Here is a 13,330-nt window from a genome sequence, read left to right on the forward strand (position 1 = left end):
GAGAGAGAGAGAGAGAGAGAGAGTGTGTGTGAGAGAGAGAGAGAGTGTGTGTGTGTGAGAGAGAGAGAGCGATCTTTCACGCGGAGCCACGGCGCGCACAACACAACAGCCCTGCTTAATGAGTGACGATGAGGACAGAACTAAACACTCAAACGGTTACACTTTAGATCTTTGATATTAAACTAATTTTATTTTAGATTTAGATTTTGGCTTCCAATGATTATAAAAAAGAAGATTTTTGAGGTATAACCATTAAAAACTAAAGCCGCATTCTCTCCAGCGCAACTTCGTCCCTTCACAGCGGTGCGCTGTCATTTCTCCCTAAATCCCAAACGTAACGTCAGAATCTGCACGATCGGTGATTGTTGTAAAATGTGGTCTATACTGTTGCTAAACTGCGGGACGCGTTTGATATTAAAAGTACGCAAAATTGACGCAATAGAAGCTGTTCCAAACGCGGCGCGTGCTCCGAAACACACCGCAACGAGACAAGCAACATATATTTTGGGCTTCATGTGTGCATCTAAACGATCAAATATATCAAAATGGCCGTCTTGGAGATTCACTTAAACAGTTTATTCAAGTCAAGTCAAGTCATCTTCATTTATATAGCGCTTTTAACAATGTAGATTGTTTCAAAGCAGCTTTACAGAGATAAACGTATAATTTAAGGTAACAGAGATTGTTTTGGCTTTATATCGGTTCTTTAATAAAGTTAATTTCCAGCTAAAGTTAGTTATGATTGATTCGCTTCCGTCGCAACGGTCATTTGTTATTAAATTAGGGGCCGCTAAGACGACACCATTCTCTCTACACAGACTTTAAACGCGAACCTGTGAGAAACACTGATGGCGTTCACATGCGCATTAAGAACTGGGTCTATAGTTATGTGTGTTTGAATATACGCAGGTTTGTAATTCCCTACAAGCCAAGCCTAAACAAATTACTGGTGTTTCCTTATAAATTTGATACAGAATTTTATTTTATTTTGTCACTTCGGGGTAGATACGCGAATTGAGTTTTCCCGACAACGCTTTATCTGTAGAGTGGGAAAGGGATCCTCCATAGGGAGAGACTAGTTGGCACTTCAGCACTGCGTTGTCATCGGTCCAGGCGAAGGTCCTTCATCAGATCTGGATACGGCCCGGATCCGGCAGGCTGCAGGAAAACCTCGGGATAAACACAGACACTAAAATTAGCGTAGATGCCATTCTTCTCATGATGTAACGAGTACATCAGGATTTATGGGAAGTGTTCCCGGTTCCAGCTGACCTAATCTATGCAGCCTAACATTAAATTATAGAAGTCTATAATGTATTATGTGAATGCTAGGTCAAAGAGATGTGTCTTTAATCTGGCTTTGAACTGACAGAGTGTGTCTGCTTCCCGGACAATGTTAGGAAGACTGTTCCAGAGTTTTGGTGCTAAATAGGAGAAGGATCTACCGCCAGCAGTCGATTTAGATATTCTAGGTATTATCAACTGGCCGGAGTTTAGAGATCGTAATAGACGTGACGGACTATAATGCGTTAAGAGCTCGCTCAAGTACTGCGGAGCTAAACCATTCAGTGCTTTGTAAGTGATCAGCAATATTTTAAAATTGATGCGATGTTTAATAGGGAGCCAATGCAGTTTTGACAGAACCGGGCTAATATGGTCATACTTCCTGGTTCTGGTAAGAACTCGAGCTGCTGCGTTTTGAACCAGCTGTAGTTTGTTTATTAAGCGTGCAGGACAACCACCCAGTAGAGCATTACAGTAATCTAGCCTTGAGGTCATGAACGCATGAACTAACTGTTCCGCATTTGTCAATGAGAGCATATGGCGTAATTTAGAGATATTTTTAAGATGGAAAAATGCAGTTTTACAGATACTGGACACTAGGGATGTTAACCGATGACCGTTTGACCGATGGTTGACCGTATCAACGTTAACCGATCAAAGCTGTCGGTAGTCGGTTAAAAAAAAGAAGTGATCTCTAAATTAGGCTATTATAGACAGTGGACTAAACGCTACTACAGTTAGCCAGATCATTCAAAGATCTTTTTGTGTAAGGTGAACAAATCCCTCACACTCAATTTTTCATAACTCGCCTGTTTGTAGCCTACTTAATAAAGCAGTAAAAACATTTGGCGCGAGGTCACAGCGTTTGGGTTCGCGCGCTCACAAGGTTTGCGAAAAGTAAAGGCTAGGCTACAGGCTAAAACACTCGAGGTTAGAGCCAGGGCAGCACTAGCGGCGCCAGGATTTTGATGGTAGGTGGGCCTCCAGAAAACTTAATATGCCAGTTAAAATAAGCCAAAAAATAAAAAAATAAAAACGGGTTCCCCTTCATCTCCGTTTCAGCGCTTTTCTGCGGCACTGAGGACAGCGACTCAGTAGCCTACCTGAATTTAATGCGTAATTAGCATAGGTAAAAAATAAAATAAAATAAAAACTTAAACAGGAATTTTTTTACACTCACAATTACACTTTCATTTAATTTATTGTTTAATAAAATTATAGTCCTATTATTTTTAGTTTATTAACAGCAACAACAGCTGTAAAGATGAAGTTGACGATCGCCATCTCCGTAGTGAACGCGCCTATAGAGAGAAATGCACATCATGGATTACATAATCAGAGAGTAGCCTATTTCTTTTTGTTTTAAATTGTTAAAAAGACATTTCAAGCTTTCTTAAGATATATTTCATGTCTGTGAGGCATACGCTGAGTTTCGTTAAGTTAGGATGAGATGCGCTCCAGTTCACGTGCAATGCAAGTGACCGCGCGGGCGCCTCCATGATTATATCGTCTGCTAGGCTATATTTGCGCATCCTATCTTACTCGTGCTGTTCACTTTTCATAATCAACAACATAGATGAAAAAATAACATTATAATTTATTTGAACAAATATGAAACTAAAATGAGCTTATTTAATGGCTACAACACTCTCTTGGACAAATGGACTCTTTTTGTACAAATTGCTGCACATTCATTTTATTCTGAATTTTGCACACATAAGTTGAAAGGCATGATAATTTCACTGATAATTGTGCGTGCATTTATTAATTATTATCTTAATGAATAATGTAGCAAGGAAGAAGCATGTAAACTGCGTTGTTTGTTTAGAATGGAATGGATCGCAAATAGATCTGAATGAAGAAACATACAAAACCATAGTAGAAAATGGGTAGCGCCGCGGCTGCAGGGCAGACGACAGGATGAAGCGTGCAAAGAAAAGTAGTGTGTGGGACCATTTCACCAAAAAGAATGACACAGATGTAAGTTGCAACTTGTGTGATACAGTGCTATCATCTTTCTTTATTATTGTTAGTACTACCTCAAACTAAAGTGGCGTCTCTTCGGAGCTGTCATTTTCTTAAATGAGCCGCGGCAATGTTTCAAATGAGCTTCTAACGCTAGACAAACACCTTTATTTTCAACGCGATCACCTTGTAACTGTTACCCAAACCATTTCGAAACTAAGGAGCCATTTGTCCTCCGATTACATACAAGCTCCTCGGCGCCGCGTTTGCGGGACTCATGTTTCGCGCTGTAGGGGATTTAAAAAAAGTGAGTCTTCGGCCAAGGCAGTGTGTGTGTGAGCGGGAGGCAGAGCGGCAGAGAGATGCGACAGAGTTGCAAAATTGCAGGCGCAGCTCGAAATGGCTGTTATTTCAAATAGCGTAGCATATTTTAAACTAATCGGTTAACCGGTTTCAACCGGCTAATGAGGCTCAGTGGTCGGTCAAGAAAATGTTTAGTTTTCGCCATCCCTACTAGACACGTGACTTTCAAATGAAAGATTGGTATCAAATCCAATGAGCACACCCAGGTTCCTAACCGACGACGAAGACTTAACAGAGCAGCCATCAAGTGTTAGACAGTATTCTAGGTTATTACGTGAGGAAGTTTTTTGTCCAATAATTAGAATCTCTGTTTTTTCCGAATTTAGAAGTAGCAAATTACGAGTCATCCAATTTTTTATATCCGCTATGCATTCTGTTAATTTTGTGAATTGATAAGTTTCGTTAGGTTTTGAAGAAATATAGAGCTGAGTATCATCAGCATAACAGTGAAAGCTAATGCCATGTTTCCTAATGATATCTCCTAAGGGTAGCATGTACAGAGTGAACAGCAACGGTCCTAGTACTGAGCCTTGTGGTACACCATACTGAACTTGTGATCGATGAGACATCTCTTCATTTACTGCTACAAACTGATAACGGTCAGATAAGTATGATTTAAACCATGCTAGTGCAATTCCACTAATGCCAACATAGTTTTCTAGTCTAGTTAAAAGAATGTTGTGGTAGATAGTGTCAAATGCAGCACTAAGATCAAGTAACACTAATAGTGAGACACAACCACGATCGGATGATAAGAGCAAATCATTTGTGACTCTAACGAGAGCAGTCTCAGTACTATGGTACGGTCTAAATCCTGACTGGAAATCCTCGCAGATATCATTTCTTTCAAGAAAGGAACACAGTTGTGAAGATACTGCCTTTTCTAATATCTTTGACAGAAAAGGTAGATTCGAGATCGGCTTGTAATTGACTAATTCTGTAGGATCAAGTTGCGTTTTTTTAACAAGCGGTTTAATCATAGCCAGCTTAAAGTTTTTTGGTACGTATCCTAGAGACAAAGATGAATTAATGATAGTAAGAAGAGGATCTGTGACCTCTGGAAGCATCTCTTTCAGTAGCTTAGTCGGTATAGGGTCTAACATACATGTTGTAGATTTAGATGATTTAATGAGTTTAGTAAATTCTTCCTCTCCTATAGCAATGAATGAATCAAATTTTTCCTCAGGGAGACTACAATGCACTGCCTGATGCGATACTGTAGTAGACGGTTGCATAGTTATAATTTTGTCCCTGATATTATCAATCTTATAAGTGAAGAAGTTCATAAAGTCATTACTGCTGTGCTGCTTGGAAACTTCTGGGCTTGAAGCTTTATTTTTCGTTAGTTTAGCCACCGTTTCAAATAAATACCTAGGATTATGTTTATTTTCTTCTAATAGGGTTGAAAAATAAGCAGATCTAGCAGCTTTTAAAGCCTCTCTGTAAGTAATTGAGCTCTCCTTCCATGAAATGCGAAATACCTCTAGTTGTGTTTTCTTCCAGTTGCGCTCCATCTCTCTGGCTGCTCTCTTAAGGGCCCGAGTGTGCTCGTTGTACCACGGCGTTGGACTATTTTCTTTAATCTTCTTTAAGCGCAACGGAGCAACTGTGTCTAAAGTGCTGGAAAAGAGAGAGTTAAAAGTTTCTGTCGCAATATCGAGTTCTTCTAAGCTATCTGAGATGCTGAGATGATGAAACTGATTAGGAAGATTATTGATAAAGCAATCTTTAGTAGCAGAAGTGATAGGTCTCACATATTTGAAACACAGAGTCGACTTTGCAGCCTTGGCTAAATGCAGTTTACAAGCTTCACTTAAATACAGTTTATGTCTTAAATGGACGTAAATAGTTGGGAGAAAATATGATGCGTATAATTAGATCTGCATTTGGTCTTAAAGAGGCAGCAGTCTAATAAACCTGCTGACGATTGCTCCATTAATGTGAATCAAACAACAAAAGGCAAAGAGAAAATCAGTCGCAGCTCTTGAATGAATAATTTTGGCTTTTATAAGCTTTAAACTATCTAAGATAAACTATGCAGTGTTATTTTACATCTGACTCTATTATGTGTCTTTTTAGCCCATATTACTCCTGAACAGTAACGTCAGTAGACATTACTGAAATTAAAGCATTGGGTATAAAATTTGTTTTATTGTATACTTTTTTTTGTTAGACCATGTGTTCGTACTTTGTTTTTGGTGTCCTATGTCCTATTTGGTGTCCTATGTTAAAGCATTGCTTTTACTTTTGCTATAGATATTTATTTAACATTTCAAAATATAAAGCAATATTAATTATGTTCTACATTATTTTTATTTTTTTTAATATAACAAAAAGAACCGATAAGAATGCCGTTAAAGTACCGGATCGATAAGGAGTATCGGTAAGAGTAGTAATGCCGTTAAAACCTTAACGATACCCATCCCTACATCAGTGTGGCTAGACTAGAGAAAATAGGCTGTTGTCTTCCTATTAGCCAAATAGGGAGGAAACCTTCAGCACCCATAATGCACTGGGCATGCTGCCATCTGAGGCCACGCCCACCAGGCTGCTATGGCTAGAGCTGGGAGATGATGATGTTATACTACATATGCCTGTACAAACACACACCTGACCACGCATCTACTTCTGTGACGTACTTCCTGTATTTGGCCCTAGTTCTCAAGTGTGTGTGTGTGTGTGTGTAGAACATTTGATTACCCAATGGGACACACTTATAATGCTGCAAAAAATGTGTTTACAGAGCTTTATTTTATTTTCAATACTTTGCATTTTAAAATAAACTTCTAAATGTTTGTTCGGTTACAGTTGCTATGCAACGAACAAAACACAATACACATTGCCTCATATCTGCACCGGTAACATGTGCAAAACTTGTGTTTTACTACCAAATTAAATGTAATATAGAATTTATTATAGCTTACAATGGAATGTTTTCCTCGCTATCTCACGTGAGTTCGCAAACATAATGCATGATGGGATATGCTTGATAGTGTGGGTTTAGTGTGTGTTCAGGGCACTGCGCTCTGGCATTCTCAGACAGGGGACAGTCTTGTGCACACGCTCTCGAGTGGCTGAGACCGTGAGTGTGTGTGTGTGAGTGTGTGTGTGTGAGTGTGTGTGTGTGAGTGTGTGTGTGTGAGTGTGTGTGTGTGAGAGTGTGTGTGTGTGTGAGAGTGTGTGTGAGAGTGTGTGTGTGTGAGAGTGTGTGTGTGAGAGTGTGTGTGTGAGAGTGTGTGTGCAGTGGTGTAGTCTACGTGATACGCAGGTATACGCCGTATACCCACTAGAAAAGGCCAAGGATTTGCGTATACCCACTTAAAAAAAGCGTGAGGATACGTATCAACTTCGTTTTGTGTCAGAACTTTCACACTTTCATTCATAAATTCACCCCGTCTGTGTTTGCGAAGCGACGGATCGAATCGCGGAATCCAGTCACAAATGGAACTTGCTATATAAAGCAGAACGTCACGGAATTTGGCTATTTTTGAATGAATAAATCAAAAGTAGGGCTGTACAATGAATCAAATCTCGATATGGACTAGTGTCTATGAATATTAAAGCTAAAAGAGACTGCAATTGTTCTACGCGTCTCTGGGAATGAGCGCTCAAGTGTGTGCTCCACTACACACACACACACACACACACACACACACACACACACACACACACACACACACGCACACAAGCACACAAGCACACACACACACACAAGCACGCGTGACTCACGCTCGTGGGGTTTTCAGCGTTTCACTGTATTGAGACATGATGTAAGCTACACATGTGCATTTCATCGCAGAGCTGCTATGAGAGTCACTTGATGAGAATTTCACCATTTCATTTGATAAAACTATCGTCATTCATTCGTTTCATATACACACAGAAACTGTTATGTCTTTACGACAACCTGTCAAAATAAAAGTTCTGTATAACTTGAAGAAATTATAACAGAAATATATTACTATTGCACAGAGTATACTTCAGGCCTAATAATAATAATAATAATAATAATAATAATAATAATAATAATAATAATAATAATAGTTTATTAAAACACACAGAAACTCAAATGTCTACAACCCACCAAAATAAAAGTTCGGTCTAACTCAAATTAATTAGAAAGAAATTGCACAGTAAAATGTATTTTAAAATAATTTTTTTTTCAAAAACACCATTTCTAAAAGTAAATTTGTATTTGTGCCTATAATGCTTTAAAAAAAAAATTGTTGAAAATTGTCAGCTGATAAAACCTGTGCTTCAAGGACCGTATTCATATAACATCTAAGGCTAAAGGTAGCTCTTAACTGACTGAGTTAGATGGTGATTAACACTAAACAGTAGAAAATCAGTCCAGTCTCCCCAGCTGTAAATGTCATTGCCTGTTAAAGTCTTGTGTTGCTTATAATAAATTGACATGTTGATAACACTTAGTATTTCATAATGCTCTCAATTACATGTCGATGCATACTGTATGCATTAGTGAGTGTGGTGGTGCTTATGGGGTGACGCTCTGGGATGGGTGAGTATGCGGCGCTGGGGGTGTTATATTAGAGTATACTCACTACAAAAAACTAGACTACACCACTGTGTGTGTGAGTGTGTGTGAGTGTGTGTGTGTGTGTATAAACCAGCATAAACCAGCCGTGGTACCAGCGCACACACACACTCAGCAAAATATCTGATTATTATCAACAAAAGCTTTGAAAATATCGAGATATGAGTTTTTGTCAATATTGCACAGCCCTAATGTACAGTATTAACTTACATTAGTATTAATACAGCACTATTCCGGACGGAAAACCCTGATCCGGCTGGTGTCGGGCGTGGTGCATGCCGGAGAGAAGTGAAGAAGAGCGTGACGCGCTGAGCAACAGTGGAGGGCACAGCAGATCTTGCTCTTGCTTCTCAGCTCGTGTTCGTCACAGGAAGACCAGCGCTGAGCAAAGGCTGCAAACGGCTCCTCTTGTGATGTCATTCCCCACACGCAAGTGACAGTTCTCTGTCAACCAATCAGGGTTCGGCAGTGAGTCCAGCTCCGCCCTTCAGCACCGGCTGATCGGACCCCGACGGGAGCGTCCCACAGCAGTGCTACAGTGCGGTCCTCTGGTGCCACTCACAACTCCTGACGGTCCAAACCGTAATAATTGCGTATCGTACCGTACCGTATCCCGCTATTCCAGATACCACAGCTAAAACTGCTGTCTTAACTAATATACATTGAATGGCCTACATTTTTAAAGACATTTAAACAGTCAGTAATAAAATAAGAACAATCAAATTTTGCACAAATAAATAATAACTTCATTAACTCTAATAGTTGTCAGGAACCAAAACTGAATAAATTAATGAAAGAAGTAACACTGCATAGTCTTCACAGGTTGAAGAGCAGAGAGTGTGTGTGTTCTCTGTCTTCTGTTGTTTGGCTAACATTAAAACGCAGACAGTAGCAGGAGTATTAGGCTGCTGTCACTTTAAGACTGAATGCACGCACGGATCACACGTTTTGTGTTTGCGTTTACTTAAGACGAGTGTGTACTTGGAGACGCTCTGAGAATTGAGTGTGTTTGTCCAAGCGCAGGAAGGCCTGAGAGAGCTGAACTCTTTCTGAGAGACGAAGGTTTCAGGGCGCGAGCTTCCGATGTTGAACTTCCCACACAGCGCGCGAGTAACGACTTCCCTCTCGCGTGTTCCAGCGCTCGAATATTTACATCGGAAAGGCTGAACCCTTCGTGATGATGCAGCACTGACCCGTCAGCTCTACAGAGCGGCGTTCATGCTATCACAACATTGCATTTGTTAGAAATCAAAAAATTGTTACTGGCAACTGACGGTTTCATACACTCGCCAAACGCCGATTTTTGCACTTGTGGAGTGTTAATTAAGGCCCTGGCTGTAAGTGTCCCTTTCACAAATACACCACCTCTTCTGATATGAATACACCACCTCTTCTGATATGAATACACCACCTCTTCTGATATGAATACACCACCTCTTCTGATATGAATACACCACCTCTTCTGATATGAATACACCACCTCTTCTGATTTGTATGACTTGTCGTTGTGTTTTCTGACTTGTTTTGTTCTTAGACTTGCCCTCGTGCTGATTTGTTCAGTGCTGATGTATTTCGCAGCTCTCGCCAGTGCACTGCTACTTGTGTTGTGCTAGTTCTACACAGATGTGTGTGTTGGCGTCACTGAACACACTGCTCTGGTCCTCAGGAGTGTCCTGAGGTGTGGTACCTCCGCCCGTGTCCTCCTGTGCTGATGAGTGCCATGGCCTCGTCCGTGCGCCACCTTCTGCCGCTGCGCCTGCTCCTACTGGACGCCCTCATGGCCGACTACACCCTTCTGGTGGACACACACATGAGCAGCGGCCACGACCAGTCTCTTCACTTCCAGCAGGTCAGAACACACACACACACAAACACACACACACACACACGAGACTACACCCTTCTGGTGGACACACACACATAAGTACCACAACCAGTCCCTGCTCTTACACCAGGTCAGAATCCTTTAAGTAGAAGCCTTTAAATGTGTAAGACATGTTTTGTGTAAGAAAGCTGTATGCGAGGAGGCGTGAATCATCATGAATATTGATGTTTCACACCTGAGAAAGACAAAGACTCGCCCATAATGGCCCTATCTGGTGGCACTGTGAGGGAACTAGAACAAAGAATGAAGAGAGCTTAACAGAATGGCTTTTTGATTGTTTGGATTTATTTACAACACAACATAATCCAAAGATACACAACAAAGGACAAAAAGCACATTATTGAACACACTCATCTAAAGACAGAGACTTGAACAGTCGCACACTTTGTGCCATTCCTGAAACAGTTCCTGTTCAACATACCTGTCATTTCCAAGGTGTTTGCAGTTTCATTTTACCATGTTCATGTACAGAGCCTCATGTGAATGTTGAAGTCAGCAGGACAACAACAACAAAACTACTGTGAACACGCTGATATCAGGAGCAACAGCTGCATGATTTGGGGGAAAAATCTAATTGTGATATTTCTGGTTAAAATTGCGATTTTACAATTTACAAAAGATATATATATATATATTATATATATATATATATATATATATATATATATATATATATATATATATATATATATATATATATATATATATATATATATATATATATATATATATATATATATATATATATTAGTGGTGGGCCGTTATCGGCGTTAACGTGCTGCGTTAACGCGAGACTCTTATCGCGCGATAAAAAAAATATCGCCGTTAATCTATTCTCAAAGTTGGGTTGGGAGCTGCCTCTATACTACACAAGCTATGATGACGCAATCTACCCGCGGCCGCGAGGTAAACCCGGCTGCAACGCATCATAATTCGTCGTCATCTTAAGTAAACTGCTGAAAGTGAAAGCTTTGGTTTTGAAAGTGAAAGAAAGGTTTGTTGTAAAATGCAAAATTATGTTGTATACTTACAGTTTTGCACAATATGTTCTCAAAACTACATACACCCTTTAAAAAAAAAAAAAAAAAAAACATTTAGCAGTTGTTTAGCAGGGTCTGTGTAACCTGTTCTGAAATGGTTTTATTATCATCACAAGATCACAATATAGGGATCATACAAATGATTTATTTTTAAAATTAAACATTTTAAAATTCTATGATTTAGTGGATTACAAGGTTACATTGACAATGTATAAAGCATATTATAAAATGCTGCCTGATAAAATTTTGAGTATGTTTGAGAAACGTTATTGTAAGTATGAGTTAAAAGGAACATGTTTGTTTAAAAAACTGAAGGTACGAACAAATATTAGATGCAGAACTATCTCTGTAAAAGGAGTGAATTTATGGAATTGTTTGCATATAGACCTTAAATTGACACCAACAATAAGTGGATTTAAAAGGCTCCTAAGAAACAAGATGATACTTTCATATAGATAAGTTTTGGGTAATCAATTTCTATGACTTTTTCAAGAGAATTGAGCACTGTTTGACTGTTTGTGAAAATTGAGAGGGATAGGCGTTAATAAGCCTTGAGCTTCAGCCTATACCCTTTGGTTTAATCAAAAGTTATGTATATGATGAGTTGAATATTTGTTATTGTATATTTGTTATTGATAAACCAAATAAACGAAATGAAATGAAAAATTATAATATATATCGTTATCACAAGAGGCTGCAATGTATATCACAATATGGATTTTAGGCCATATCGCCCATCGCCCAGAAACCCGTTCTCAAAGACTTACTTTTATAGTCATTATTTGGGTAGCACACATATTCTGAATGCCTTCGGCAGAATTCAAATGAGCCATTTTAATCTAGATTAATCTAGATTAAAAAAATTAATCTATGCCCACCTCTAATATATATATATATATATATATATATATATATATATATATATATATATATATATATATATATATATATATATATATATATATATATATATATATAATGAACACCAGGTTTGTTGTGTCTTGTAGGCGTATACTTGTAGGGCTGCATAAAATAATAATAACGGTAATAATTATTTTTACTTTTACAGAAAACTTAAACTTTATGGGGAGAAATGCAGGCGGCCTATAAACATAAACCATTGTAAAGGAACACTTCAGTAACACTACACTAGAGAAAAATATATGGATTATCATGTTACTTCAAATGTTTTCATACATTATGACGTTATAAAATGAGATTGGAGTAAAAACATGAAGCCTAATGTTTGGTGCGTCTTGCTTTTCAAACGCATAGTAGAACATTTACTGAACCGATCGAGCCGCTCCAAACTATGAAACAATATTACCACATTTTACATATCTACGTTTGAGCAGATATCCACAAACACGGTATCAAAGTAAACACTGGTCTAAACATTATAATATTCGTCATGTTAGTGTGAACACTAATACTAGCCTACTTTTATATTATGCTGGGTTAATATAATTGAGCATAAAAACATCCTCATGTTGTACATGTATATTTAGTTAGTGTAGTGGCGGACCACTCTTAGCTGAGACGTATTGCTTAGCTTCTTTGACAAGCTATCCAACACAGTTAAACTTAAATTGTACCTTTTTTGAGGTGGATGAGATGGTATTCCAGCAGATAGGTAAACAGGGCAGGTATGCAGAGCAAGGCAGGTAAGCAAAGCAAAGCAAAGCAAAGCAAAGCAGGCAGCAGGCAGGTAAGTAGGTTGGTAGTAGCAGACAAAGCATGGACTCCAGTAATCCAACAAACGATTGGTAAGTGGTTGAAAAATGGTGGTTAAAAAAGGCACAACTTAATATCAAAAATAATGTCTAAATACTGTTCAATAGTGATTCAATAGCGATTCAATAGCGATTCAGTAGCGATTCAGTAGTGATGTAAAGAACTGTATGCTTATTACGTTCCAACAGCTTCCTTGTTCTTTTTTGTTTTAGAAAGGTGAGAGGTGGCCATCTTTATCTTCAAACATTCTCACCGACCGTCAAACTAAAAGTCCCTACAAAATAAAGGACCCTAAATCAAACAAAATATACCAGTGCTCCAATAGCACAACAATTTAGATTAAACTCAAAACGGCTCCTACATAGCCGGCCCCTTATAGCTATTGCAGGAAGCAAGCTATAACTAACTAAATGTAATTTTCCAAGGAGCCATATATTATTCCCTTAAACTCATTATGCATTATTTACAAGAATAAATGAGTGCAGCGATTCAGTGTATGTATCT

At 38.7% G+C, this 13,330-nt stretch overlaps 1 protein-coding gene across 1 annotated transcript in view; it reads left to right on the top strand.

Annotated features, from left to right (window-relative positions):
• exd1 (exonuclease 3'-5' domain containing 1) overlaps positions 1-13,330 on the top strand; it is a 37,640-nt gene that overhangs the window by 10,077 nt on the left and 14,233 nt on the right. The window contains exon 10 of the mRNA XM_079852615.1: positions 9,834-10,016. Coding sequence (XP_079708741.1) covers positions 9,834-10,016 — 183 coding nt within the window. The remainder of the gene's footprint in view (positions 1-9,833; positions 10,017-13,330) is intronic.

The sequence above is a fragment of the Squalius cephalus genome (assembly GCF_949319135.1).
Source record: "Squalius cephalus genome assembly, chromosome: 20".
NCBI classification, from domain to species: Eukaryota; Metazoa; Chordata; class Actinopteri; order Cypriniformes; family Leuciscidae; genus Squalius; species Squalius cephalus.